Source organism: Heterodontus francisci, chromosome 14 (assembly GCF_036365525.1).
Source record: "Heterodontus francisci isolate sHetFra1 chromosome 14, sHetFra1.hap1, whole genome shotgun sequence".
Classification (NCBI taxonomy): Eukaryota; Metazoa; Chordata; class Chondrichthyes; order Heterodontiformes; family Heterodontidae; genus Heterodontus; species Heterodontus francisci.
Genome location: NC_090384.1, coordinates 108,429,895 through 108,457,267, shown reverse-complemented (window position 1 = coordinate 108,457,267; position 27,373 = coordinate 108,429,895). Strand labels below are relative to the sequence as shown.

The 27,373-nt window shown below is 45.9% G+C and overlaps 1 protein-coding gene across 2 annotated transcripts in view; it reads right to left on the bottom strand.

The window, feature by feature from the left end:
- The window catches only part of phrf1 (PHD and ring finger domains 1), a 136,199-nt gene that overhangs the window by 17,863 nt on the left and 90,963 nt on the right, over positions 1-27,373 (bottom strand). For both annotated transcript variants that reach the window (XM_068046744.1, XM_068046743.1), the window contains exons 14-15: positions 23,578-27,012; positions 8,242-8,399 (exon numbers count right to left, since the gene is read on the bottom strand). In XM_068046744.1, coding sequence (XP_067902845.1) covers positions 8,242-8,399; positions 23,578-27,012 — 3,593 coding nt within the window. The remainder of the gene's footprint in view (positions 1-8,241; positions 8,400-23,577; positions 27,013-27,373) is intronic.

Here is a 27,373-nt window from a genome sequence, read left to right as displayed (position 1 = left end):
AGAAGATAGAGTGTAGCAGTGGAAGGGTGCTTTTCTGAATGAAGGGCTGTGACTAGTGGTGTTCCGCAGGGATCAGTGCTGGGACCTTTGCTGTTTGCAGTATATATAAATGATTTGGAGGAAAATGTAGCTGGTCTGATTAGTAAGTTTGCGGACGACACAAAGGTTGGTGGAGTTGCGGATAGTGTTGAGGATTGTCAGAGCATACAGCAGGATATAGATCGGTTGCAGGCTTGGGCGGAGAAATGGCAGATGGAGTTTAATCCGGACAAATGTGAGGTAATGCATTTTGGAAGATCTAATGCAGGTGGGAAGTATACAGTAAATGGCAGAACCCTTAGGAGTATTGACAGGCAGACAGATCTGGGCGTACAGGTCGACAGGTCACTGAAAGTGGCAACACAGGTGGATGGTAGTCAAGAAGGCATGCTAGCCTTCATCGGTCGGGGCATAGAGTATAAAAATTGGCAAGTCATGCTGCAGCTGTACAGAACCTTAGTTAGGCCACACTTAGAATATTGCGTGCAATTCTGGTCGCCACACTACCAGAAGGACGTGGAGGCTTTGGAGAGGGTACAGAAGAGGTTTACAAGGATGTTGCCTGGTCTGGATGGCATTAGCTATGAGGAGAGGTTGGATAAACTCGGAGTGTTTTCACTGGAACGACGGAGGTGGAGGGGCGACATGATAGAGGTTTGCAAAGTTATGAGCGGCATGGACAGAGTGGATAGTCAGAAGCTTTTTCCCAGGGTGGAAGAGTCAGTTACTAGGGGACATAGGTTTAAGGTGAGAGGGGCAAAGTTTAGAGGGGATGTGCGAGGCAAGTTCTTTACACAGAGGGTGGTGAGTGCCTGGAACTTGCTGCCGGGGTAGGTGGTGGAAGCAGGTATGATAGAGACGTTTAAGGGGCATCTTGACAAATACATGAATCGGATGGGATTTAGTTTAGTTTAGTTTAGAGATACAGCACTGAAACAGGCCCTTCGGCCCACCGAGTCTGTGCCGACCATCAACCACCCATCTATACTAATCCTACACTAATTCCATATCCCTACCACATCCCCACCTGTCCCTATATTTCCCTACCACCTACCTATACTAGGGGCAATTTATAATGGCCAATTTATCTACCAACCTGTAAGTCTTTGGCATGTGGGCGGAAACCAGAGCACCCGAAGGAAACCCACGCAGACACAGGAAGAACTTGCAAAGTCCACACAGGCAGTACCCAGAATTGAACCCGGGTCGCTGGAGCTGTGAGGCTGCGGTGCTAAACACTGCGCCACTGTGCTGCCCCAAATTTGAGGGATACGGTCCCCAGAAGTGCAGAAGGTTTTAGTTTATGCAGGCATCAAGATCGGCGCAGGCTTGGAGGGCCGAATGGCCTGTTCCTGTGCTGTACTGTTCTTTGTTTAGCCTGATTGGATGAAAATCTCCTGCCTGATGCAAAATGAGCTTGAGGCATTCACATATCCCGCTCCTAGTGGGGATGGACACCCATTCACAACCACAACTAACCCAGCACTAACAGCAGTCTCACTCAGAGAAACCACAGGAACCTCGGTCTAGCAGACAGAAAATCAAAGGTCACACTGCTGCAGTAGTGGTGTTGGTGCTGAGTCACACAGTTAAAACAAATAGAACAAACTGCACTCTGCATCTGTGCAACAACATACAAGGAGGTGCTTGATACCAACACAGAGAGCCTAAAATGTGAAAGGTTCCACTTGCCAGGAATAAAAAATAAGAGAGCTCATTGTGTAGACCCTAATTAAAATCCCTAAGGTGAGAGGAGGGTGTAATAATTCACTGGCCCCTTCCAAATATAGAGATAAATATATATTTTTTAAATACTAGATTCAAATCTGGTTTTGATTGAAGGAATGAGTGTGTCCTTTGTCTACAGGCCTATGAATAGGTCACCCGGACACTGCTGATAATATCCCTCTTCTAACAATACTGGCATGGACTCGATGGGCCGAATGGCCTCCATCTGCGCTGTAAATGACACTGACTCTGCAACAGGAACCTGACTTCTGTCAAAGGATTAAGTCACTCCTTGCAATCTCACACACCTCCTAGTGGCTAATTCAAGAACAACTGAGAATAAATCTACCCTTCAGTCGGGGAACAGTGTGACGAGCTGTTTGACCTAACTAGGCAGCAGGGAGCTGGAATACAGAAAATGGAAGGGAAAATACAGCAGTGAAGGGGGTGGGGGTTCTCAGAACCAAAAAGTTGATAAAAGGGGAAAAAATAGAATGAGTAAACTAACCAGGAATGTAAAAACAGATTATAAGAGCTTATATAAATATATAAAAAGGACAGTAGCTAAAGTATACGTTGCTCCCTTAGAGGCAGCGACAGGGGAAATTATCACAGCGAATGAGGAAACGGCAGAGACACTGAACAAATATTTTGTGTCTGTCTTCACAGTACAGGACACAAATTACATACCAGAAATAGAGGGTAATCAAGGAGCTAATAGGCAATTAATATCAGCAGAGAAAAAGTATTTGAGAAACTTAAGGGACTAAAATCCAACAAATCCCCAGGACCCGATGGCCTACATCCTAGGGTTATAAAAGAGATAGTTGCAGAGATGGCGAATGTACTAGTTATGATTTTCCAAAATTCCCTAGATTCTATAATAGTCTCAGTGGTTTGGAAGGAAGCAAATGTAACATCACTATTCAAGAAAGGAGGGAGAGTGAAAACAGGGAACTACAGACCAGTTAGCCTGACATCAGTCGTTGGGAAAATGCTGGAATCTATTATTACGGAAGTCTTAACAATGCACTTAGAAAATCATAGTGTGATCAGACAAAGTCAACATGCTTTTTCGAAAGGGAAATCATGTTTGACAACCTTATTATAGTTTATTGAGGATGTAACTAGTAGGGTAAATAAAGGGGAATCAGTGGAAGTAGTATACTTGGATTTCCAAAAGACATTCAACAAGGCTAATAAGCTCATGGATAAGGACTCATGGAGTGGGGTAATATATTAGCAAGGATAGAGGATTGGTTAATGGACAGGAAGCAGAAAGTAGGGACAAACGGGGCATTTTTAGTTTAGTTTAGAGATACAGCACTGAAACAGGCCCTTCGGCCCACCCAGTCTGTGCTGACCATCAACCACCCATTTATACTAATCCTACACTAATCCCATATTCCTACCACATCCCCACCTGTCCCTATATTTCCCTACCACCTACCTATACTAGGGGCAATTTATAATGGCCAATTTACCTACCAACCTGCAAGTCTTTTGGCTTGTGGGAGGAAACCGGAGCACCCGGAGAAAACCCACGCAGACACAGGGAGAACTTGCAAACTCCACACAGACAGTACCCAGAATTGAACCCGGGCCGCTGGAGCTGTGAGGCTGCGGTGCTAACCACTGTGCCGCATGGTCAAGTTGGCAGGATATAACTAGTGAAGTGCTGCAAGGATCAATGCTGGGGCCTCAGCTATTTTCAATCTATATTAATGACTTAGAGGAAAAGATCGAGAGTAATGTTTCCAAGTTTGCTGACGATACAAAGCTGGATGGAAATGCAAGCTGTGAGGAGGGCACAAAGAGTCTACAAAGAGATATAGACTGGTTAAGTGAATGGGCAACAAGGTGGCAGACGGAGTATAATGTGGGGAAGTGTGAGATTATTCACTTCGGTAATAAGAATAGAAAACAGAATATTTTTAAAAGGTGTGAAACTTCTAAATGTTGATGTTGAGAGAGACTTGGGTGCACTTGTACAAGGAACACAAAGTAAGCATGCAGATACAGCAAATGGCACATTGGTCTTCAGTGCAAGGGAATTGGAATACAAGAATAAAGAAATCTTGCTGCAATTGTACAGGGCTTTGACGCACCTGGAGTGCTGTGCAGTTTTGGTCTCCATATTTGAGGAAGGATATACTTGCATTGGAGGCAGTACAGCAAAGGTTTGCTAGATGCAGGAAGGATGTTCCCGATGGTGGAGGGAGTCCAGAACCAGGGGTCATAGTCTAAGGATACAGGGTAAACCTTTCAGGACTGAGATGAGGAGAAATTTCTTCACCCAGAGAGTGGTGAGCCTGTGGAATTCACTACCGCAGAAAGCAGCTGAGGCCAAAACATTGTATGTTTTCAAGAAGGAATTAGATATAGCTAGAACAAAGAAAATTACAGCACAGGAACAGGCCCTTCGGCCCTCCAAGCCTGCGCCGATCCAGATCCTCTATCTAAACATGTCGCCTATTTTCTAAGGGTCTGTATCTCTTTACTTCCTGCCCATTCATGTATCTGTCTAGATACATCTTAAAAGACGCTATCGTGCCCGCGTCTACCACCTCCGCTGGCAATGCGTTCCATGCACCCACCACCCTCTGCGTAAAGAACTTTCCACGCATATCCCCCCTAAACTTTTCCCCTTTCACTTTGAACTCGTGTCCCCTTGCAACTGAATCCCCCACTCTGGGAAAAAGCTTCTTGCTATCCACCCTGTCTATACCTCTCATGATTTTGTACACCTCAATCAGGTCCCCCCTCAACCTCCGTCTTTCTAATGAAAATAATCCTAATCTACTCAACCTCTCTTCATAGCTAGCGCCCTCCATACCAGGCAACATCCCGGTGAACCTCCTCTGCACCCTCTCCAAAGCATCCACATCCTTTTGGCAATGTGGCGACCAGAACTGCACGCAGTATTCCAAATGTGGCCGAACCAAAGTCCTATACAACTGTAACATGACCTGCCAACTCTTGTACTCAATACCCCGTCCGATGAAGGAAAGCATGCCGTATGCCTTCTTGACCACTCTATTGACCTGCGTTGCCACCTTCAGGGAACAATGGACCTGAACACCCAAATCTCTCTGTACATCAATTTTCCCCAGGACTTTTCCATTTACTGTATAGTTCACTCTTGAATTGGATCTTCCAAAATGCATCACCTCGCATTTGCCCTGATTGAACTCCATCTGCCATTTCTCTGCCCAACTCTCCAGTCTATCTATATTCTGCTGTATTCTCTGACAGTCTCCTTCACTATCTGCTACTCCACCAATCTTAGTGTCGTCTGCAAACTTGCTAATCAGACCACCTATACTTTCCTCCAACTCCTATTTTCTATGTTGACATAAAGGGATATGGGGATCGTGTGGGGAAAAAGACATTAAAGTGGATGATCAGCGATGATCGTATTGAATGGCGGGGCAGGCTCGATGGGCTGAATGGCCTACTCTTGTTCCTATGTTCCTAGATTGGTCCCTGGGATGAGAGGGTTGCCCTATGATGAGTGGGTGTGTAAACTGGGCCTATACTCTCTGGAATTTCGAAGAATGAGGGTGATCTCATTGAAACATACAAGATTCTGAAAGGCTTGACAGGGTAGCTGATGAGAGGTTGAATCTTCTGGTTGGGGAATCTAGAACATGCAGGAAGAGTCTCAGGATAAGGAGACAATCAGTTAGGACTGAGATGAGAAGAAATTTCTTCACTCAAAGGGTTGTGAATCTTTGGAATTGTCTCCCCAGAGGGTTATGGATGCTCCACTGTTGAGTATATTTAAGGCTGATTTAGACAGATTTTTGGTCTATAAAGAAATCAAGGTATATGGGGAGCGGGTGGGAAAGTGGATTGAGGCAGAATGATCGTTCTGAATGATGAAGCAGGCTTGAGCAGCCACACAGTCTACTCTGGCTCCTATTTCTTATGTTACTTTCTTATGTCTACTCTATTCAGGGTATGCTGCTTGATCATCCAACCATCTAATTCCTAAAATTCTCAAACCTAAAATCAACACAATGTGATGTTGGATGGGCACAATTTTACGCAAGTTGCGAACTTTACTGGTGACGTACTTAATTTTTTTTTTATTCATTCATGGGATGTGAGCATCACTGGTAAGGCCAGCATTTATGCCCATCTCTAAATGCCCTCGGAGAAGGTGGTGGTGGTGAGCTGTTTTCTTGAACTGCTGCCGTTCCTGGGATGTAGGTATACCCACAGTGCTGTTGGGGAGGGAGGGAGTTCCAGGATTTTGATAATCTGCTTTATTGATGTTGCTTGAGGAGTTAATATTGACCAGGACACAAAGGCCTCAGTTTTTCACTATTTTTATTAAAGACTTAGATAAGGAATAGAGAGCCATACATCCAAGTTTGCTGACACCACCAAGTTAGGAGGCACATTACCGATGATACCAAACTTGGAGGAATTTAATACAAACGAGTGTGAGGTGATGCATTTTGGTAGAATGGATAGGGTGCAGCAATATAGACTCAATGGCACAGAGTGTGCAGGAACAGAGGGATCTGGGGATGCATGTGCATTGATCTTTGAAGGTGGCAGGACTTATTGAGACAGTGGTTAGTAAAACATATGGGATCTTGGGCTTCATAAACAGAAGCATAGAGTTTAAAAGCAGGAAAGTTATGCTGAACCTTTATAAAGCTCTGGTTGGGCCCCAAGTAGAGTATTGAGTCCAGTGCTGGTCACCACACTTTCGGAAGGATGTGAGGGTCCTGAGAGGATGCAGAGGAGATTTACCAGAATAGTTCCAGGGATTTTAGTTATAACGTTAGGTTGGAAAAGCTGGGATTGTTCTCCCTGGAACACAGTAGATTGAGGGGAGATTTGTTAGAGATGTACATGATTATGACAGGCTTAGATAAGTTAGACAAGGAATAACTGTCCCCACTAACTGATGGCACAAGGACTAGGGGACACAGACTGAAGGTTTTGGGCAAGAGATTCAGGAGGAATGTGAGGTAAACCTTTTTTTAATACAGCGAGTGGTAATGACCTGAATCACGCTGCCCACGAGGGTGGTGGAAGTAGAAGCGGAGACAACTAATGATCTCAAAAGAAATCTGGATGGGCACTTGAAGGAAGTAAACTTGCAGGGCTACGGGGATCGAGTGAGTGAGTGGGACTGACTGGACTGCTCCATGGAGAGTCGGCATGGACTCGATGGGCCAAATGGCCTCCTTCTATGCCATTAATGACTATGACATTAACTGGTGTAGATGGGATCAGGAAGTTGCTTGTACTATCTTGTCAGTGTGCTATTTGTATTGAATAAGGGAAGTACACTCTGGGTCAAAGTAACAGGAGTTTATTTACAGGGGTCTTTTTATTAGGGCATCTACATGAACACTGAGCAGCACAATGTATAGACTCGTGACATCACATCCAGTCATGATGCTCAAGGTCTATATAAAGATAATCTACCCAGCAACAGTTTATGTACATTTATACTGGGAGCAGGAAGTTACAAAAGGGACATTGATAGATTAAGTGCCGTTAAGGAGGGAGTTCCAGGATTTTAACACAGCGACAGTGAAGGAATGGGGTTATAGCTCCAAGTCAAGATGGTGGTGTGACTTGGAGGGGAACTTCCAGATGGTGGTGTTCCCATGCGTCTGCTGCCCTTGTTCTTCTAGGTGGTAGAGGTCACGGGTTTGGAGGTTGCTGTTCTTCACATATTGTTCAGTCAGTCCAACTTGTGTTTTTGTTTCGATTATCAGTGAATGATGTAGCACAGGAGGTCTTTCCACCCATCGGGCCTGTGCTGGCTCTTTGCAAGAGCTACCCAATTAGTCCCAATCCCCTGCTATTTCCCCTTAGTCCAGCATAATTTTTCCTGTTCAAGTAATTATCCAATTCCCTTTTGAAAGTTACTATCAAATCTTTCACTGCCATTTCAGACAGTGCATTCCAGATCATAACAACTCACTGCATAAATAAATTCTCACCTCCCCTGATTCATTTGCCAATTATCTTAAATCTTTGTTCTCTGATTACTGACCGTACTGCCATGTATCCAAGAGGGACGCATGTGTATCTTCTATATACAAGTTTTCAGTAACAATCCTCATAAGCAGCGTAATTATTCGCTACAGCAGATTAAAAGGATCATCTCACTGGCATTGTTTAAATGTGACTGACAATAAACTACAATAAAACTTCAATTCAACACTCCTGTGTTGCAACTGTTATAAAATTTGATAGATTTTTGCTAGCCAAGGATATTAAAGGTTACGTAGGCAAGGTGGATGGATGAAGTTAGGATAAAGATCAGCAATGATCTCAGTGAATAGCAGAGTAGGTTCGAGGGGCTGAATGGCCTCAAAGAACAGCACAGGAACAGGCCATTCAGCCCTCCAAGTCTCCTCCGCCCCTTAACCACTATAATCACTGGAGAAGCAAAAATACCCCAGGACACTATCTGCAAGACTGAGTTTTGGCACCAACCTGAGGTGGAAACAGACCAGGGAAAATTGGTGGAGGCATCATAAAATTTGCTCCTGGAGGCTGGAACATCGGCGCCTGATTTGGTGGTTGACTTGTTTCTGGAGCTTTCCAGGTGCCTTCTTTGTTAAATCTGTGTGTCCTGTAGGAGAATGGAGTCCCTGTAAACAAACACAAAGGACAGCTTTAATCCCAAATCCTTTCATCTTGCAACATCTAATCTGAATATCATCTTTCCAATGCTTAGTGTGTTAATATGTAATAGGTTCAAAAAGGCAAGGTGTAATCTTAATTAACTTAATGCCCGTCCAACAATTCTCAAACTACTGTAGCATCTGCAGCTGGTATTCAGGCCGAGTAATCATCTCTCAAGATCCAGTGCCGGATATTGTCCATGTTGACAGGGGTTGGATACACAGCCAGACAGAATTCATTGTTCTGTCCAAGGTGTATGGGGAAGGTTTCATCCCATGACCGTGTGCTTCCAACCACCTCTGGCTCCCATGCTGCAGCTATTGATCACCAGACAGGGCCATCCTCATGGCAACTGGTCAATAATGGTAGCTATAATTTTTTTTAAATTCTTTCATGGGAGGAGGGCAAGCCCAGCGATTGTTGACCATTATGGGGAACATAAAAACTGACTGTAAAAGTTTCTATAGGTACGTGAAGAGAAAAAGGTTGGTGAAGACAAATGTAGGTCCCTTACAGTCAGAAACAGGGGAATTTATTATTGGGAATAAAGAAATGGTTGACCAACTAAATGCATACTTTGGTTCTGTCTTCACAAAGGAGGACACAGATATCATACCAGAAATGTTGGGGAACACAGGGCTTAGTGAGAGAGAGGAACTGAAAGAAATCAGTATTAGTAGAGAAATGGTGTTGGGGAAATTGATGGGATTGAAGGCCGATAAATTCCCAGGACCTGATGGTATGCATCCCAGAGTACTTAAGGAAGTGGCCCTAGAAATAGTGGATGCATTGGTGGTCATCTTCCAAGATTCTTTAGACTCTGGAACAGTTCCTACAGATTGGAGGGTAGCTAATGTAACCCCACTATTTAAAAAGGGAGATAGAGAGAAAGCAGGGAATTACAGACCAGTCAGCCTGACGTCGGTAGTGGAGAAAATTCCAGAGACCATTATCAAAGATTTTATAGCAGAGCACTTGGAGAACAGTGGTAGAATCGGACAGAGTCAGCATGTATTTACGAAAGGGAAATCATGCTTGACAAATCTACTAGAATTCTTCGAGGAAGTAACTAGTAGAGTTGATGAGGGGGAGCCAGTGGATGTGGTTCATCTGGACTTTCAGAAGGCTTTTGACAAAGTCCCACATAAGAGACTAGCATGTAAAATTAGAGCACATGGGATTGGGAGTATGGGGTTGGATAGAAAATTGGTTGGAGGAAAGGAAACAAAGAGTAGGGATAAATGGGTCTTTTTCCGAATGGCAGGCAGTGACTAGTGGGGTACCGCAGGGATCGGTGCTAGGACCCCAGCTATTCACAATATACATTAATGATTTAGATGAGGGAACTAAATGTAATATCTCCAAATTTGCAGATGACACAAAACTGGGTGGGAGGGTGAGTTGGGAGGAGGATGCAGAGAGGCTTCAGGGTGATTTGGACAAGTTGAGTGAGTGGGCAAATGCATGGCAGATGCAGTAGAATGTGGATAAATGTGAGGTTATCCATTTTGGTAGAAAAAACAGGAAGGCAGATTATTTGAATGGCTATAAACTGAAAGAGGGGAATATGCAGCGAGACCTGGGTGTTCTCATATACCAGTCACTGAAGGTAAGCATGCAGGTGCAACAGGCGGTAAAAAAGGCAAATAGTATGTTGGCCTTCATAGCAAGAGGATTCGAGTACAGAAGGAGGGATGTCTTACTGCAACTATACACCACATGTGAGGTCACACCTGGAATATTGTGTGCAGTTTTGGTCTCCTTATCTGAGGAAGGATGTTTTGCTATAGAGGGAGTGCAGCGAAGGTTTCCCAGACTGATTCCTGGGATGGCAGAACTGATGTTTGAGCAGAGATTGAGTCGGTTAGAATTACATTTGCTGGCATTCAGAAGAGTGAGGGGGGATCTCATAGAAACCTATAAAATTCTAACAGGACATGACAGGGTAGATGCAGGAAAGATGTTCCCGATGTTGAGGAGTCCAGAACCAGGGGTCATAGTCTCAGGATACGGGGTAAACCTTTCAGGACTGAGAGGAGGAGAAATTTCTTCACCTAGAGAGTGGTGAGCCTGTGGAATTCGCTCCCACAGAAAGCAGTTGAGGCCAAAACATTGAATGTTTCCAAAAAGGAGTGAGATATGGCTCTTGGGTCTAAAGGGATCAAAGGGATTGGGGCGAAAGCTGGAACAGGTTACTGAGTTGGATGATCAGCCATGATCATAATGAATGGTGGAGCAGGTTCGAAGGGCCAAATGGCCTACTCCTGCTCCTCTTTTCTATGCCTAATTACCCTTGACAACCGAGTGCTTACTAGGCCATTTCTGAGGGTAGTTAAGAGTCAATCACATTGCTGTGGGTCTGGAGTTACATGTAGGCCAGACCAGGCGAGGATGGCAAATTTCCTTCCCTAAAGGACATTACAACAATCGTGATAGTTTCATGGCACCATTACTGAGACTAGCTTTCAATTCCAGATTTTTTATTATATAATTGAATTTAAATCCTGTCAGCTGCTGTGTTGGTATTTGACCAGTGTCACCAGGGCATTAGCCTGGGCCTCTGGATTACTAGTCCAATGACATTACCACTATGTTACCATCTCCCCTTAATACCCACAATACCCTGCGCTCCAGAAACTGGTCGCAGATCCGCCATGGAATGGCTGAACAGGCTCAGGGGGCTGAATGGCCTCCTGTTCCTAGGTTCCTAGATTTCACATTCAACGACATGCAAAATATAGTCATAGAGTCGTACAGCATAGAAACAGGCCCCTCGGCCAACAACGTCCATGCCAACCATAATGCCTATCTATACTAATCCCACCTGCTGCATTAATTCCATATCCCTCTATGCCTTGCTCATTCAAGTATCTGTCCAGATGTCTCTTAAATGTTGCTACTGTTCCTGCCTCCACCACCTCCTCAGGCAGCTCATTGCAGATACCCACTATTCTTAGTGAGAAAAATTTACTCCTTTGATCCCCTTTAAACCTCCTCCCTCTCACCTTAAATCTATGCCCTCTAGTTTTAGTCACCCCTACCATGGCACTGTTGAACTACAAGAGAGCCCCCAGCGAGTTAACATCCGTGCCACTTAAAGCAGCCAGAAGCACTGCACAAAGAACAGCCAGGCGCTGCGCAAACGACTACTGGCAACACCTATGCAGTCATATTCAGCTGGCCTCTGACACCGGAAACATCAGAGGAATGTATGATGGCATTAAGAGAGCTTTTGGGCCAACCATCAAGAAGATCGCCCCCCTCAAATCTAAATCAGGGGACATAATCACTGACCAACGCAAACAAATGGACCGCTGGGTTGAGCACTACCTAGAACTGTACTCCAGGGAGAATGTTATCACTGAGACTGCCCTCAATGCAGCCCAGCCTCTACCAGTCATGGATGAGCTGGACATACAGGCGGCACAGTGGCGCAATGGTTAGCACCGCAGCCTCACAGCTCCAGCGACTCGGGTTCAATTCTGGGTACTGCCTGTGTGGAGTTTGCAAGTTCTCCCCGTGTCTGCGTGGGTTTCCTCCGGGTGCTCCAGTTTCCTCCCACATGCCAAAGACTTGCAGGTTGATAGGTAAATTGACCATTATAAATTGCCCCTAGTATAGGTAGGTGGTAGGGAAATATAGGGACAGGTGGGGATGTGGTAGGAATATGGAATTAGTGTAGGATTAGTATAAATGGGTGGTTGATGGTCGGCACAGACTCGGTGGGCTGAAGGGCCTGTTTCAGTGGTGTATCTCTAAATAAAAATTAAAAAAAATAAAATACAGCCAACAAAATCGGAACTCAGTGATGCCATTGATTCTCTAGCCAGCGGAAAAGCCCCTGGGAAGGACAGCATTACCCCTGAAATAATCAAGAGTGCCAAGCCTGCTATACTCTCAGCACTACATGAACTGCTATGCCTGTGCTGGGACGAGGGAGCAGTACCTCAGGACATGCGCGATGCCAATATCATCACCCTCTATAAAAACAAAGGTGACCGCGGTGACTGCAACAACTACCGTGGAATCCCCCTGCTCAGCATAGTGGGGAAAGTCTTTGCTCGAGTCGCTCTAAACAGGCTCCAGAAGCTGGCCGTGCGCGTCTACCCTGAGGGACAGAGTGGCTTTCGTGCAGAGAGATCGACCGTTGACATGCTGTTCTCCCTTCGTCAGATACAAGAGAAATGCCGCAAACAACAGATGCCCCTCCACATTGCTTTCATTGATCTCACCAAAGCCTTTGACCTCGTCAGCCGACGTGGTCTCTTCAGACTACTAGAAAAGATTGGATGTCCACCAAAGCTACTAAGTATCATCACCTCATTCCATGACAATATGAAAGGCACAATTCAACATGGCGGCACCTCATCAGACCCCTTTCCTATCCTGAGTGGCGTGAAACAGGCTGTGTTCTCGCACCCACACTCTTTGGGATTTTCTTCTCCCTGCTGCTCTCACATGCGTTCAAGTCTTCTGAAGAAGGAACTTTCCTCCACACAAGATCAGGTGGCAGGTTGTTCAACCTTGCCCGTCTAAGAGCGAAGTCCAAAGTACAGCAAGTCCTCATCAGGGAACTCCTCTTTGCTGACTATGCTGCTTTAACATCTCACACTGAACAGTGCCTGCAGAGTCTCATCGACAGGTTTGCGGCTGCCTGCAATGAATTTGGCCTAACCATCAGCCTCAAGAAAATGAACATCATGGGGCAGGACGTCAGAAATGCTCCATCCATCAATATCGGCGACCACGCTCTGGAAGTGGTTCAAGAGTTCACCTACCTAGGCTCAACTATCACCAGTAACCTGTCTCTAGATGCAGAAATCAACAAGCGCATGGGAAAGGCTTCCGCTGCTATGTCCAGACTGGCCAAGAGAGTGTGGGAAAATGGCGCACTGACACGGAACACAAAAGTCCGAGTGTATCAAGCCTGTGTCCTCAGTACCTTGCTCTATGGCAGCGAGGCCTGGACAACGTATGTCAACCAAGAGCAACGTCTCAATTCATTCCATCTTCCCTGCGTCTGGAGAATACTTGGCATCAGGTGGCAGGACCGTATCTCCAACACAGAAGTCCTCGAGGCAGCCAACATCCCCAGCTTATACACACTACTGAGTCAGCGGCGCCTGAGATGGCTTGGTCATGTGAGCCGCATGGAAGATGGCAGGATCACCAAAGACACATTGTACAGCGAGCTCGCCACTGGTATCAGACCCACCGGCCGTCCATGTCTCCGCTTTAAAGACGTCTGCAAACGCGACATGAAGTCCTGTGACATTGATCACAAGTCGTGGGAGTCAGTTGCCAGCATTCGCCAGAGCTGGCGGGCAGTCATAAAGGCGGGGCTAAAGTGTGGCGAGTTGAAGAGACTTGGCAGTTGGCAGGAAAAAAGACAAAAGCACAAGGGAAGAGCCAACTATGTAACAGCCCCGACAAACAAATTTTTCTGCAGCACGTGTGGAAGAGCCTGCCACTCTAGAATTGGCCTTTATAGCCACTCCAGGCGCTGCTCCACACACCACTGACCACCTCCAGAAGACCATGGGAAACAGATTCTGGCTATCTACCCTATCTATGCCTCTCATAATTTTATATTAGGGCGGCACAGTGGCGCAGTGGTTAGCACCGCAGCCCACAGCTCCAGCGACCCGGGTTCAAATCTGGGTACTGCCTGTGTGGAGTTTGCAAGTTCTCCCTGTGTCTGTGTGGGTTTCCTCCGGGTGCTCCGGTTTCCTCCCACAGCCAAAAGACTTGCAGGTTGATAGGTGAATTGGCCATTATAAATTGCCACTAGTATAGGTAGGTGGTAGGGGAATATAGGGACAGGTGAGGATGTGGTAGGAATATGGGATTAGTGTAGGATTAGTATAAATGGGTGGTTAATGGTCAGCATAGACTCGGTGGGCCGAAGGGCCTGTTTCAGTGCTGTATCTCTAAATCTAAAAAAAATATACCTCTATCATATCCCCTCTCAGCCTCCTTCGCTCCAGGGAAAACAGACCAGGGAAAACAGACCCAGCCTATCCAATCTCTCTTTATAACTCAAGCCCTCCAAACCAGGCAACATCCTTGTGAATCTTTTCTACACCCTCTCTAGCTTAATCACATCTTTTTTGTAGTGCGACGACCAGAACTGCACACAGTACTCCAAATGCGGACTAACCAATGTTATGTACAACTGTCACATGACGTCCCAACTCTTATACTCAATACCTCGGCCGATGAAGGCAAGCATGCCATATGCCTTCTTCACCGCCCTGTCTACCTGTGTTGCCACTTTCAGGGAACTATGTACTTGCACCCCAAGGTGTCTCTGCTCAACAACACTCCCCAGGGCCCTGCCATTCACTGTATATGTCCTGCCCTGGTTTAACTTCCCAAAATGCATCACTTCACACTTGTAGTGCTGTTAGGAAGGGAATTCCAGGATTTTGACCCAGCGACAGTGAAGGAACAGCAATATAGTTCCAAGTCAGGATGGTGTGTGACTTGGAGGGGAACTTGCAGGTGGCGGTGTTCCTCATCTTTCGACTGGGCACTTTACAGTCTTCCAAACTCGACACCGAGTTCAACAAATTTAGATCATAACCTCTGCATCAATTTTTTTCTTCGTGTGCCTTTTTTTTGGTGGCTCATTTTTATCCCCCTCTAGTTTCATTCTTAATCCCTTTGCTTAGTGTTCAGGCAGCTGCTATCCTGCCTTTCACACCTCATCCAGACACATCTTTTGTTTCTTTACTTGAGCGGTGGAGTTTAAACGAGTGGGCTGGTGAGGGAGCAGAATCAGAGCGGAGGAGTTTAAAATAACAGAGCCAGTGAGGGAGCAGAATCAGAGCGGTGGAGTTTAAAAGAGCGGAGCCAGTGAGGGAGCAGAATCAGAGCGGTGGAGTTTAAAAGAACAGAGCCAGTGAGGGAGCAGAATCAGAGCGGCAGAGTTTAAAAAAGCGGAGCCAGTGAGGGAGCAGAATCAGAGCGGAGGAGTTTAAAAGAACAGAGCCAGTGAGGGAGCAGAATCAGAGCGGCAGAGTTTAAAAAAGCGGAGCCAGTGAGGGAGCAGAATCAGAGCGGAGGAGTTTAAAAGAACAGAGCCAGTGAGGGAGCAGAATCAGAGCGGAGGAGTTTAAAAGAACAGAGCCAGTGAGGGAGCAGAATCAGAGCGGCAGAGTTTAAAAGAGAGAAGCCAGTGAGGGAGCAGAATCAGAGCGGTGGAGTTTAAAAGAACAGAGCCAGTGAGGGAGCAGAATCAGAGCGGCAGAGTTTAAAAAAGCGGAGCCAGTGAGGGAGCAGAATCAGAGCGGCGGAGTTTAAAAGAACAGAGCCAGTGAGGGAGCAGAATCAGAGCGGTGGAGTTTAAAAGAACAGAGCCAGTGAGGGAGCAGAATCAGAGCGGCAGAGTTTAAAAAAGCGGAGCCAGTGAGGGAGCAGAATCAGAGCGGAGGAGTTCAAAAGTGCGGAGCCAGTGAGGGAGCAGAATCAGAGCGGCAGAGTTTAAAAAAGCGGAGCCAGTGAGGGAGCAGAATCAGAGCGGTGGAATTTAAAAGAGCGGAGCCAGTGAGGGAGCAGAATCAGAGCGGAGGAGTTTAAAAGAGCGGAGCCAGTGAGGGAGCAGAATCAGAGCGGTGGAGTTTAAAAGAACAGAGCCAGTGAGGGAGCAGAATCAGAGCGGAGGAGTTTAAAAGAACAGAGCCAGTTTGGGAGCAGAATCAGAGCGGCAGAGTTTAAAAAAGCGGAGCCAGTGAGGGAGCAGAATCAGAGCGGAGGAGTTTAAAAGAGCGGAGCCAGTGAGGGAGCAGAATCAGAGCGGCAGAGTTTAAAAAAGCGGAGCCAGTGAGGGAGCACAATCAGAGCGGTGGAATTTAAAAGAGCGGAGCCAGTGAGGGAGCAGAATCAGAGCGGAGGAGTTTAAAAGAACAGAGCCAGTGAGGGAGCAGAATCAGAGCGGCAGAGTTTAAAAGAACAGAGCCAGTGAGGGAGCAGAATCAGAGCGGCAGAGTTTAAAAAAGCAGAGCCAGTGAGGGAGCAGAATCAGAGCGGAGGAGTTCAAAAGAGCGGAGCCAGTGAGGGAGCAGAATCAGAGCGGCAGAGTTTAAAAAAGCGGAGCCAGTGAGGGAGCAGAATCAGAGCGGTGGAATTTAAAAGAGCGGAGCCAGTGAGGGAGCAGAATCAGAGCGGTGGAGTTTAAAAGAACAGAGCCAGTGAGGGAGCAGAATCAGAGCGAAGGAGTTTAAAAGAACAGCCAGTGAGGGAGCAGAATCAGAGCGGAGGAGTTTAAAAGAACAGAGCCAGTTTGGGAGCAGAATCAGAGCGGCAGAGTTTAAAAAAGCGGAGCCAGTGAGGGAGCAGAATCAGAGCGGAGGAGTTTAAAAGAGCGGAGCCAGTGAGGGAGCAGAATCAGAGCGGTGGAATTTAAAAGAACAGAGCCAGTGAGGGAGCAGAATCAGAGCGGCAGAGTTTAAAAAAGCGGAGCCAGTGAGGGAGCAGAATCAGAGCGGAGGAGTTTAAAAGAGCGGAGCCAGTGAGGGAGCAGAATCAGAGCGGCAGAGTTTAAAAAAGCGGAGCCAGTGAGGGAGCACAATCAGAGCGGTGGAATTTAAAAGAGCGGAGCCAGTGAGGGAGCAGAATCAGAGCGGTGGAATTTAAAAGAGCGGAGCCAGTGAGGGAGCAGAATCAGAGCGGAGGAGTTTAAAAGAGCGGAGCCAGTGAGGGAGCAGAATCAGAGCGGTGGAATTTAAAAGAACAGAGCCAGTGAGGGAGCAGAATCAGAGCGGCAGAGTTTAAAAGAACAGAGCCAGTGAGGGAGCAGAATCGGAGCGAAGGAGTTTAAAAGAACAGAGCCAGTGAGGGAGCAGAATCAGAGCGGAGGAGTTTAAAAGAACAGAGCCAGTGAGGGAGCAGAATCAGAGCGGCAGAGTTTAAAAGAACAGAGCCAGTGAGGGAGCAGAATCAGAGCGGAGGAGTTTAAAAGAACAGAGCCAGCGAGGGAGCAGAATCAGAGCGGCAGAGTTTAAAAGAACAGAGCCTGTGAGGGAGCAGAATCAGAGCGGAGGAGTTTAAAAGAACAGAGCCAGTGAGGGAGCAGAATCAGAGCGGCAGAGTTTAAAAGAACAGAGCCAGTGAGGGAGCATAATCAGAGCGGCAGAGTTTAAAAGAGCGGAGCCAGTGAGGGAGCAGAATCAGAGTGGCAGAGTTTAAAAGAGCGGAGCCAGTGAGGGGGCAGAATCAGAGCGGAGGAGTTTAAAAGAACAGAGCCAGTGAGGGAGCAGAATCAGAGCGGCAGAGTTTAAAAGAAAAGAGCCAGTTACGGAGCAGAATCAGAGCGGCAGAGTTTAAAAGAACAGAGCCAGTGAGGGAGCAGAATCAGAGCGGAGGAGTTTAAAAGAGCGGAGCCAGTGAGGGAGCAGAATCAGAGCGGAGGAGTTTAAAAGAACAGAGCCAGTGAGGGAGCAGAATCAGAGCGGCAGAGTTTAAAAGAACAGAGCCAGTGAGGGAGCAGAATCAGAGCGGCAGAGTTTAAAAGAGCGGAGCCAGTGAGGGAGCAGAATCAGAGCGGCAGAGTTTAAAAGAGCGGAGCCAGTGAGGGAGCAAAATCAGAGCGGAGGAGTTTAAAAGAACAGAGCCAGTGAGGGAGCAGAATCAGAGCGGCAGAGTTTAAAAGAACAGAGCCAGTGAGGGAGCAGAATCAGAGCGGAGGAGTTTAAAAGAGCGGAGCCAGTGAGGGAGCAGAATCAGAGCGGAGGAGTTTAAAAGAGCGGAGCCAGTGAGGGAGCAGAATCAGAGCGGAGGAGTTTAAAAGAACAGAGCCAGTGAGGGAGCAGTATCAGAGCGGAGGAGTTTAAAAGAGCGGAGCCAGTGAGGGAGCAGAATCAGAGCGGCAGAGTTTAAAAAAGCGGAGCCAGTGAGGGAGCAGAATCAGAGCGGAGGAGTTTAAAAGAACAGAGCCAGTGAGGGAGCAGTATCAGAGCGGAGGAGTTTAAAAGAGCGGAGCCAGTGAGGGAGCAGAATCAGAGCGGCAGAGTTTAAAAAAGCGGAGCCAGTGAGGGAGCAGAATCAGAGCGGAGGAGTTTAAAAGAACAGAGCCAGTGTTGGCTCCCTGATGTCAGGGTCAAGGATGTCACTGAATGGAGAGACAGATTGTGCTAAAGTAGGAAATAGTAAGTTATCAGGTGGCGTCAGAGTAAGAGGGAAAGTAATAAAGTCTAAATGAGGGTGCCTGTGCATGTAAGTGGATGCGCAGAGTGTGGTAAATAAGGTTGGTGAGCTGCAGGCGCAGATACCCACATGTGAGTATGATGTTGGGGCGTTAACAGAGACCTGACTCAAAGGGCAGGACTGGGTGCTTGATATTCCTGAATACAGGGTGTTCAAGCAAAAGAGGAAAAGGAAAGGGGGAGGGGTGGCAGTTTTGATTAAGGAGAACATTGCAGTGAGAGAGGATGTCCAATAGGGGTCAAGGACAGAATCTATTTGGCTGGAACTGAGGAACAAAAAGGGTGCAAGTACATTGCTCAGTGTTGTCTACAGGCCACCAACCAGCAGGGAAGATGTAGAGGAACAAATTTACCATGAAATTAAAGAGAGGTGCAAGAATTATCGAGTGGTGATAATGGGGGCCTTTATTTGTATATAGACTGGGATAGTAGGAGTGTAAAGGGCAGAGAGGGGTAAGAGTTCCTACAGTATGTTCAAGAGAAATTTCTACAGCAGTATGTTTCCAGTCCAATGAGAAAGGAGGCACTGCTGGACCTGGTTCTTGGGAATGAGGTGGATCAAGTATTAGTTGGGGAACATTTAGGGGACAGTGATCATTGGATCATAATGTTTAGATTGGCTATGGAAAAGGACAAGGAACAAGCCAGAGTAGGAATAATTAACTGGGGTAAAGCCAACTTCAATGGTGTGAAAATGGATCTAACCCAAATAAACTGGAATCAAAGATTGACAGGCAAAATGGTAACTGAGCAATGGGCTGCCTTTAAAGAGGAGATATTTCAGCCTCAAGAAAACGAACATCATGGGACAGGACGTCAGAAATGCTCCATTCATCAATATCAGTACCTTGCTCTGCGGCAGCAAGGCTTGGACAACGTATGTCAGCCAAGAGCAACGTCTCAATTCATTCCATCTTCGCTGCCTCCGGAGAATCCTTGGCATCAGGTGGCAGGACCAAATCTCCAACACAGAAATCCATGAGGCGGCCAACATTCCCAGCATATACACCCTATTGAGCCATCGGTGCTTGAGATGGCTTGGCCATGTGAGCCACATGGAAGATGGCAGGATCCCAAGGACATATTGTACAGCGAGCTCGTTACTGGTATCAGACCCACCAGCTGTCCATGTCTCCACTTTAAAGACATCTGCAAACGCGACATGAAATCCTGTGACATTGATCACAAGTCGTGGGAGTCAGTTGCCAGCGATCGCCAGAGCTGGCGGACAGCCATAAAGGTGGGGCTAAAGTGTGGCGAGTTGAAGAGACTTAGCGTTGGCAGGAAAAAAGACAGAAGCGCAAGGCGAGAGCCAACTGTGTAACAGCCCCGACAAACAATTTTTTCTGCAGCACCTGTGGAAGAGCCTGTCACTCTAAAATTGGCCTTTATAGCCACTCCAGGCGCTGCTTCACAAACCACTGACCACCTCCAGGCGCTTACCCATTGTCTCTCGAGAATCACAGAATAACACAGTGCAGAAGAGGCCCTTCGGCCCATTGAGTCTGCACCGATGCATTAAAGACACCTGACCTGTCTTAAATATAAAGTATTAAATGAATACTTTGCAGATGTCTTTACCAAGGAAGATGCTGCACAAATCATGGTGAAAGAAGAGGTAATTCAAACACTTGAAGGGTTTAAAATTGATAAGGAGGTATAGGTTAGCTGTACTTAAAGCTGATAAGGCACCAACAACAGAGGAGATGTATCCAAGGATACTGAGGGAAGTAAAAGTGGAAACTGCAGAGGCCCTGGTCATAATTTTCCAGTCTTCCTTACATTAAGGGGTGGTGCTAGAGGACTGGAGAATTGCAAATGTTTACACCCTTTTTTGAACAAGGGTGGAAAGATAAGCCCAGCAACTACAGGCCGGTCAATTTAACCTCAGTGGTGGGGAAGCTTCTAGAAATGATAATTCGGGACAAAATTAATAGTCACTTGGGCAAATGTGGGTTAATTAGGGGAACCCAGCATGTGAAGGGAAAATCATGTTTAACTAACTTGCTGGAGTTTTTTGATGACGTTAACAGTGAAGGTCGATCAGGGCATTGCTGTTGATGTGGTGCACATGAACTTCCAAAAAGCACTTGATAAACTGCCACACAACAGAGTTGTGAGCAAAGTTAGAGCTCATGGAATAAAAGGGACAGTAGCAACATAGATACGAAATTAGTTGAGAGACAGGAAACAGACAGTAGTAGTTAATAGATGTTTCTCAGACTGGAGGAAGGTTTGTAGTGGAGTTCCGAAGGTCAGAAGATACGAAATATGAATGAGGAGCAGGAGTAAGCACTCGGCTCCTCGAGCCTGCTCTGCCATTCAATAAGATCAGGGCTGATCTGATTGTAACCTTAACTCCACATTCCTGCCTACCCCCCAATAACTTTTCACCCTCTTGCTTATCAAGAATCTATCTACCTCTGCCTTAAAAATATTCAAAGACTCTGCTTCCACCGCCTTTTGAGGAAGAGAGTTCCAAAGACTCACAACCCTCAGAGAAAAAAATGTCTCCTCATCTCTGTCTGAAATGGGCGACCCCTTATTTTTAAACAGTGACCCCTAGTTCTAGATTTTCTCTAAAGAGGAAACATCCTTTCTGCATCCACCCTGTCAAGACCCCTCAGGATCTTATATGTTTTAATCAAGTCACCTCTTACTCTTCTAAACTCCAGCGGAGAGAAGCCTACCCTGTCCAACCTTTCCTCATGAGACAACCCGCCCATCCCAGGTATTAGTCTAGCAAACCTTCTCTGAACTGCTTCCAACGTATTTACATCCTTCCTTAAATAAGGAGACCAATACTGTACACAGTACTCCAGATGTGGTCTCACCAATGTCCTGTATAACTGAAGCATAACCTCCCTACTTTTGTATTCAATTCCCATGTAATAAATGATAACATTCTATTAGCTTTCCTAATTACTTGCTGGACCTGCATACTAACCTTTTGCGATTCATGCACTCGGACACCCAGATCCCTCTGCATCTCAGAGCTCTGCAATCTCTCATCATTTAGATAATATGCTTCTTTTTTATTCTTCCTGCCAAAATGGACAATTCCATATTTTTCCACATTATAGTCCATTTGCCAGACCTTTCCCCACTCACTTAACCTATCTATATCCCTTTGTAGCCTCATGTTCTCTTCACAACTTACTTTCCTACCTATATTTGTGTCATCAGCAAATTTAGCAACCATACCTTCAGTCCCTTCATCCAAGTCATTTATATAAATTGTTAGAAGTTGAGGCCCCAGCATTGACCCCTGCTGCACACCACTCGTTACAGCGTTAGGACCCTTGCTGTTCCTGATATATATTCATGACCTAGGCCTTGGTGTACAGGGCACAATTTTTTATTATTCTTTCATGGGATGTGGCTGTCGCTGGCCAGGCCAGCATTTGTTGCCCATCCCAAATTGCCCTCGAGAAGGTGGTGGTGAGCTGCCTTCTTGAACCGCACTTTTAGGACTGACATTAGGATTCAACATGTGGAATAAGCTCCAATTAGGGTAGCAGAGACGAAAAACCTGGGACCCTGTGATTATTTAAGAAGCAATTGGGATGCCAAAACTTTGGGGGGGGGGGGGGGGGGGGGGGTAGCGGTTGGAAGCAATGAGCTGAAAGACTTCCTCATCCGTTATTATCTTGTGAAAAGTTGGTGTTACAGCAGGCAGTGGTTGTTTGTGCAGGATAGCTGAGTACATGTCCATGTACCTCCAATATATGAAGGCTGAGCTCAATATTACTCACCAGTTGCAGCAACTGTCTGAGCCAGAGGATTGAGGACTGGCTCCAATCAAGGGTGCGTAACATCGAACCACAATATTGGCAACAGATGCAGGTCCCAATTTAAGTAACAAGGCATGAGAATGCCAAAGGTTACATGACCACGGGGATCTGGCAGGGGAGTGGTACTAACTGAGTGGCTTCGTGGAGAGCCGACATGGACTTGATGGGCCAAATGGCCTCCTTCTATGCCGTAAATGACCCTATAGCAGAATGACACTGTATTCTTAAAAAGGACCAAGATGCTGAAATGCTAACTTTGAGCTCTTCTGATTTTAGGATCTTTATCTACTGTTTTAAAATCGAGTTATCATTCACATATATATCTACTTTACGAAGCCATTTTACATTTTGACTGCCTCGTGTATTGATATTTACAGAGTTTTTCGTACAAACAGCAAAACAGGGCTCCAGCTTGAGACAACTTAGACTCATGCAACACAGGAGGAGGCCATTTGGTCCATCATGCCTGTGCCAGCTCTTTGAAAGAGCTATCCTATTACTTCCACTCCTCTGCTCATTCCCCGTGGCCTTGCAAAATGTTTCCCTTCAAGTACTTAAAAAATTCTGTTGTGAAAGTCATTTTCATATCTGTTTCCACTGCCCTTTCAGGCAGCACATTCCAGATCATAAAACGCTCATCTCCCCCTGGTTCTTTTGCCAATTCCCTGAAATCTGTGTCTACAGTGCAGCCTATGGCAAAGCAGTGAGTGACAGAACGCAACTTCAGGATTCTTGCGTTAATCTGCACTTGTGCTAAATTGTGAAGTTGCGGTCAGATTCAGAGGGTAGTGACAGTGAAATGCTGACAGTTCGGCGTCAGAAAGACCTTCAAAATCTGGACCACTGTGTCTGAATGGAACATAAAATCATGCTGGCAAACTCACTTCTAGCAAAAAGAAATTAGTGATACTGACAGAAAGCTTTTGTCTAACTTCATAATCCTGCATTGGAGAAGAACACACATTGCAGTAGGCACTGCAATCATTCTCAAATTGCATTTTCTCTTATCAAGCCAGTGTTAATATGAAATCCTTGACTGAACCTTGGCCTTCAGTGCAAATGCCTAAAAAGGGAGACAATCTGCAATTATAGACTCTGCAACCAGAATTCAAAAGGTACAATACGAGAGAAATAATCACACTCACTTGCAGGCCTCCCAGAGGAAGCCTCGTCCTTCTCCTCTGTCTCCAGGTTCCAAGTAACTCTCTTGACAAGGGGTTTGACTTTCACCCCAGTGCTTTGTGAACCTGCTTCATTGTCGGTCTTGACTTTCACAGGCTCTGTCGATTCCAGGAGGGGAATCTCCCCACACTCACTGCTCTCTGTTTTAATTGATTTTAGCTTTCGCTCTGAGGAGTTATTTCCAATCACAGCACTCTGTGTTTCCTCTTGCTTATTTACACTGTTGGAATCAAGGCCAGTTGACACAGTCTCCTGGTTTGGCTCATTCTTCTGGAAGCATGTACCTGTTGCACAGCTCTCTGGGTGTTCATTTTTAAATAAAGTCACTGCCTGGCTAGCTGGAGTGCTGGAGCTTTGTAGTCCCTCCACTGTACTTGTATCAACAGATTCTTCCTTATCTTCTACAGATACCATTGGATCAGCAATGGTAGAATTTTCAGTTACGGTTAAAAGTGTGTCTGATTTATCTGCAGAATGTTCATGAAATGGTTCAGCTTCAGGTCTCAAGGCTGCTTCTTCACTTATTGACAAGAGTGGAATTTCCTCTTGTTTGTCAAGACATATTAGAGGGATAGAAACCTCATCTGCAACAGCAGGCTGTTGGTAACAAGGACTTTTGATTTGGAGACACTCCAACACAATGCTCGGACTTTTTCTTTCTGTTTCGGGCTGGCTTGTGCAGGAGCCAGTACTTTCCCAAACGTGGTCAACTCCAAGAAAAACATCAGTAATGTTTTCCCCCAAGCTCTCACTTTTGCAGCTGGAGTCTTTGCTTTGCTTAAGAAGTTCCATCTGTTTTGTTTCTTCCTGTACTTTATCAACATATGGTGTTAATTCCTCTGTAATGGTTACTGAGCAGGAAGGGCTCTGAACAACTGGTATAAAGTTACTTTCCTGCAAGCTTTGAACAGTACAAGAAATGAGCACTTGCTTTCCGGGGGCTTCCTTCTCCAAAGGCTCAGGATCTCTACAAGGTGAAGCTTTCTTTTGCTCTTGATCCTTCTCACAAAATCTTACATTTTCTTGAAAGAAAGCTGGTTTTCTCCCTACTTCTGGGAACTGCCATTTTGAATGTGAGCACCTATCTCTCGATCTTGATCTACTCTGGTCTTTAGATCTCGAACGAGTTCTTGATCGAGTTCTTGGTTTTCTTCTTTCCCTGGATCTAGATCGAGTCCTTGATCTTCTCTTTTCCCTAGATCTGGCTAATTTTCTCTTCTCTCTGGAACTTGACCTCGTCCGCGATCTTCTCTTGTCCCGAGAGCTCGATCTAGACCATGATCTTCTTTCTCTAGAACTAGACCTAGACCAGGACCTTAACTTCTCCCTAGACCTAGGCCATGCTTTTTTCTTATCTCTGGATCTAGACCATGATCTCGAGCGCCTTCTCTCCCTTGACCAGGAGGTTGATCGTCTGCTTCGTCTATCATACTGCTCCCGGTTTTGCTCCCGTCGGTACTGCTTTCTTTTTCCTTTCTCACTGCTGCTCCAAGAATGTCTGTAGGAGCCTTTGTGGTCCCTTGACCCTGAAATTTTCCTTCTTCTCTTGTGGCTGTCAATAGATGCACCAGAGGAGGAACTGTGCGACCTCCTTTCTCGAGATCTTGATCTGGACCGTCTTCCTCTTTTTTCCTTGCTCCTATCCTGTTTATGTTTTCGCCTCTTAACCTTCTCGGAACTGCTGGAATGAGACCTTGACCTAGATTTTGATCTCCGTCGTTCTCTTGAACGCGACCTCAACTTCTTCCGTTCCTTCGATCTTGACCTGTAGCTCCTGCGTTCTTCAGAGACCGAGCTCTTGCATTTGTGTTGGCTGTGGGAACGTGATCTCGATCGTGACCTTGAACGAACCTTTGATTCGGTGTGGAGTTTTTTATTCACGGTTAGTCTTAGTTCATTTTCTGATGAGGTATCTGCATCAGTTCTCACACCAGTGGGAACCATCTTGTTGACAACTTGCAAAGTACCCTCATCAGAGCACATACAAGAAATAATACCATCTGTCTCTGCATTTACTGTCTGTTGTTCAGACTTGGGTCTGTCTTCAGATGTTGAAAAGCTGCAATATGTTCGGTTTGTGTGTGCACTGTCCCACTTTCTCACTTCAGATTCTGTGTCCAATTTCATATCCTCATCACCAATATTAGCCTGTGATTCACTAATAGCTTCTGCCTCAGAAACGAAAGAAAGTACAGTAAAAGATTTACAACCAACAGGACTCACAATTGGTTTTTCTGTTGTCAGAGCTTCAGTTTTGATTTTACAAGGCTCTGTTTGCTGTGTGCAAGATAGCTGTGTAGTATCAGTATTAAAGTATAGATTTAATGTATTAGCTGTGTGTTTATCTCCCTCAGAATTGTCATTACCAGGGCTGGGCACTGGGGACTCACCCTCAGATCTGGACTCATTCCTATCAGGGGTGGAATCAGAAGAAGATGGGTCAGAGCCTGTGGGTTCAAAAGGATCATATATCTCATCGATTTCTTTTTTTATATTGAGTTTCAATCGTGAAGTATTCTTGCCGCTTTTGCTATAATGCTGAACTTCATCATCCGTGGGTTCAAATGGGTCGTAGGCATCTAACTTAGGCAACCTAGTCAAATGGCCAGTGCTACTAGTCACTTTTGTACAACACTGGTCAGACGAGCTGGAAACTAGGTCATGAACTCGGAGCTTTTCTTGGAAAGTACTGGAGCAGCCAGTCGAGCCTGTGGGGGAAGATGATTGATGCCTCTGCTGGACAGGTCTTTCACTATCCTCTTCTCTGCTATTGCCCAACTCAGTAGGTCTTGTAGCCTGGCTATTCTGTTCATTGCCTGTGAGTCTGTTTATACAGGCACGAGGTATTCCATTGCTTTGTTTGTTACCAGTTTGCAAACCTAAACTACCAGTTTGGTTCTTGATCTTTGGTATCCTAGGAAATTCCGATATATCAAGCCTAACAGATGGTTTAGGTGGAACTCGGTTCAGTAAACCCACATTGTTTTTGAAATGCAAACTGGAGGCACTATTTAACCATTTGAAAGGTGTAAAGCCACTAGTACTCTTCTGACTGTCCCCAACACTTTTACTAAATTCTCCGGTCCGTTGTGTATTAAGCAAAGAAACAGATTCGCCTGGCCTGGAGCTGACTGATATTTCAGGCATCGGAGTAAATGTTCCTGAAAAGGCAGGTCGCAGATTGCTGGATGCTGTTTGTTGTCTTGGCTTAGATATTAAACCAGATGTTGGTGGCAACGTATCCAACGCAGGTTTCGCAGTAGTAGTGAAACTAGGGGTTTTCTGATCCTCTTTCAAGGTACTTGCAGAGTTCCCTGAGATGCAAGCACTTGTCAATGAACATCCACCAGAGGTCTCACCTGCTCTGCTCTTACTTGACATCGATTGTGCAGGTTGTCCTGATACAACAGCAGAAAAGAAATCATAAAGTAAATACGTTACACAACACACGCTTATGAATTGCAGTTCTGGGCACCACACTTAAGGGAGGATGCCAAGGCCTTGGACAGGGAGCAAAGGTTTACCAGCATGATAACAGGCATAAGGGACTTCAGTTATGTGGAGAGAGTGAAAAAGTTGGGATTGTTCTCCTTAGACCAGAGAAGGTTAAGGGGTGATTTAATAGAGGTGTTCAAAATAATGAGGGGTTTTGACAGAACAAGTAGGGAGACTGAGAAGGCAGGCAAACGCAGAACAGGAAGGCAGGCTAATGTGGACACTTCTGCTCCAACTAGAAACTGAGAAGTGAGCTCTAAATGC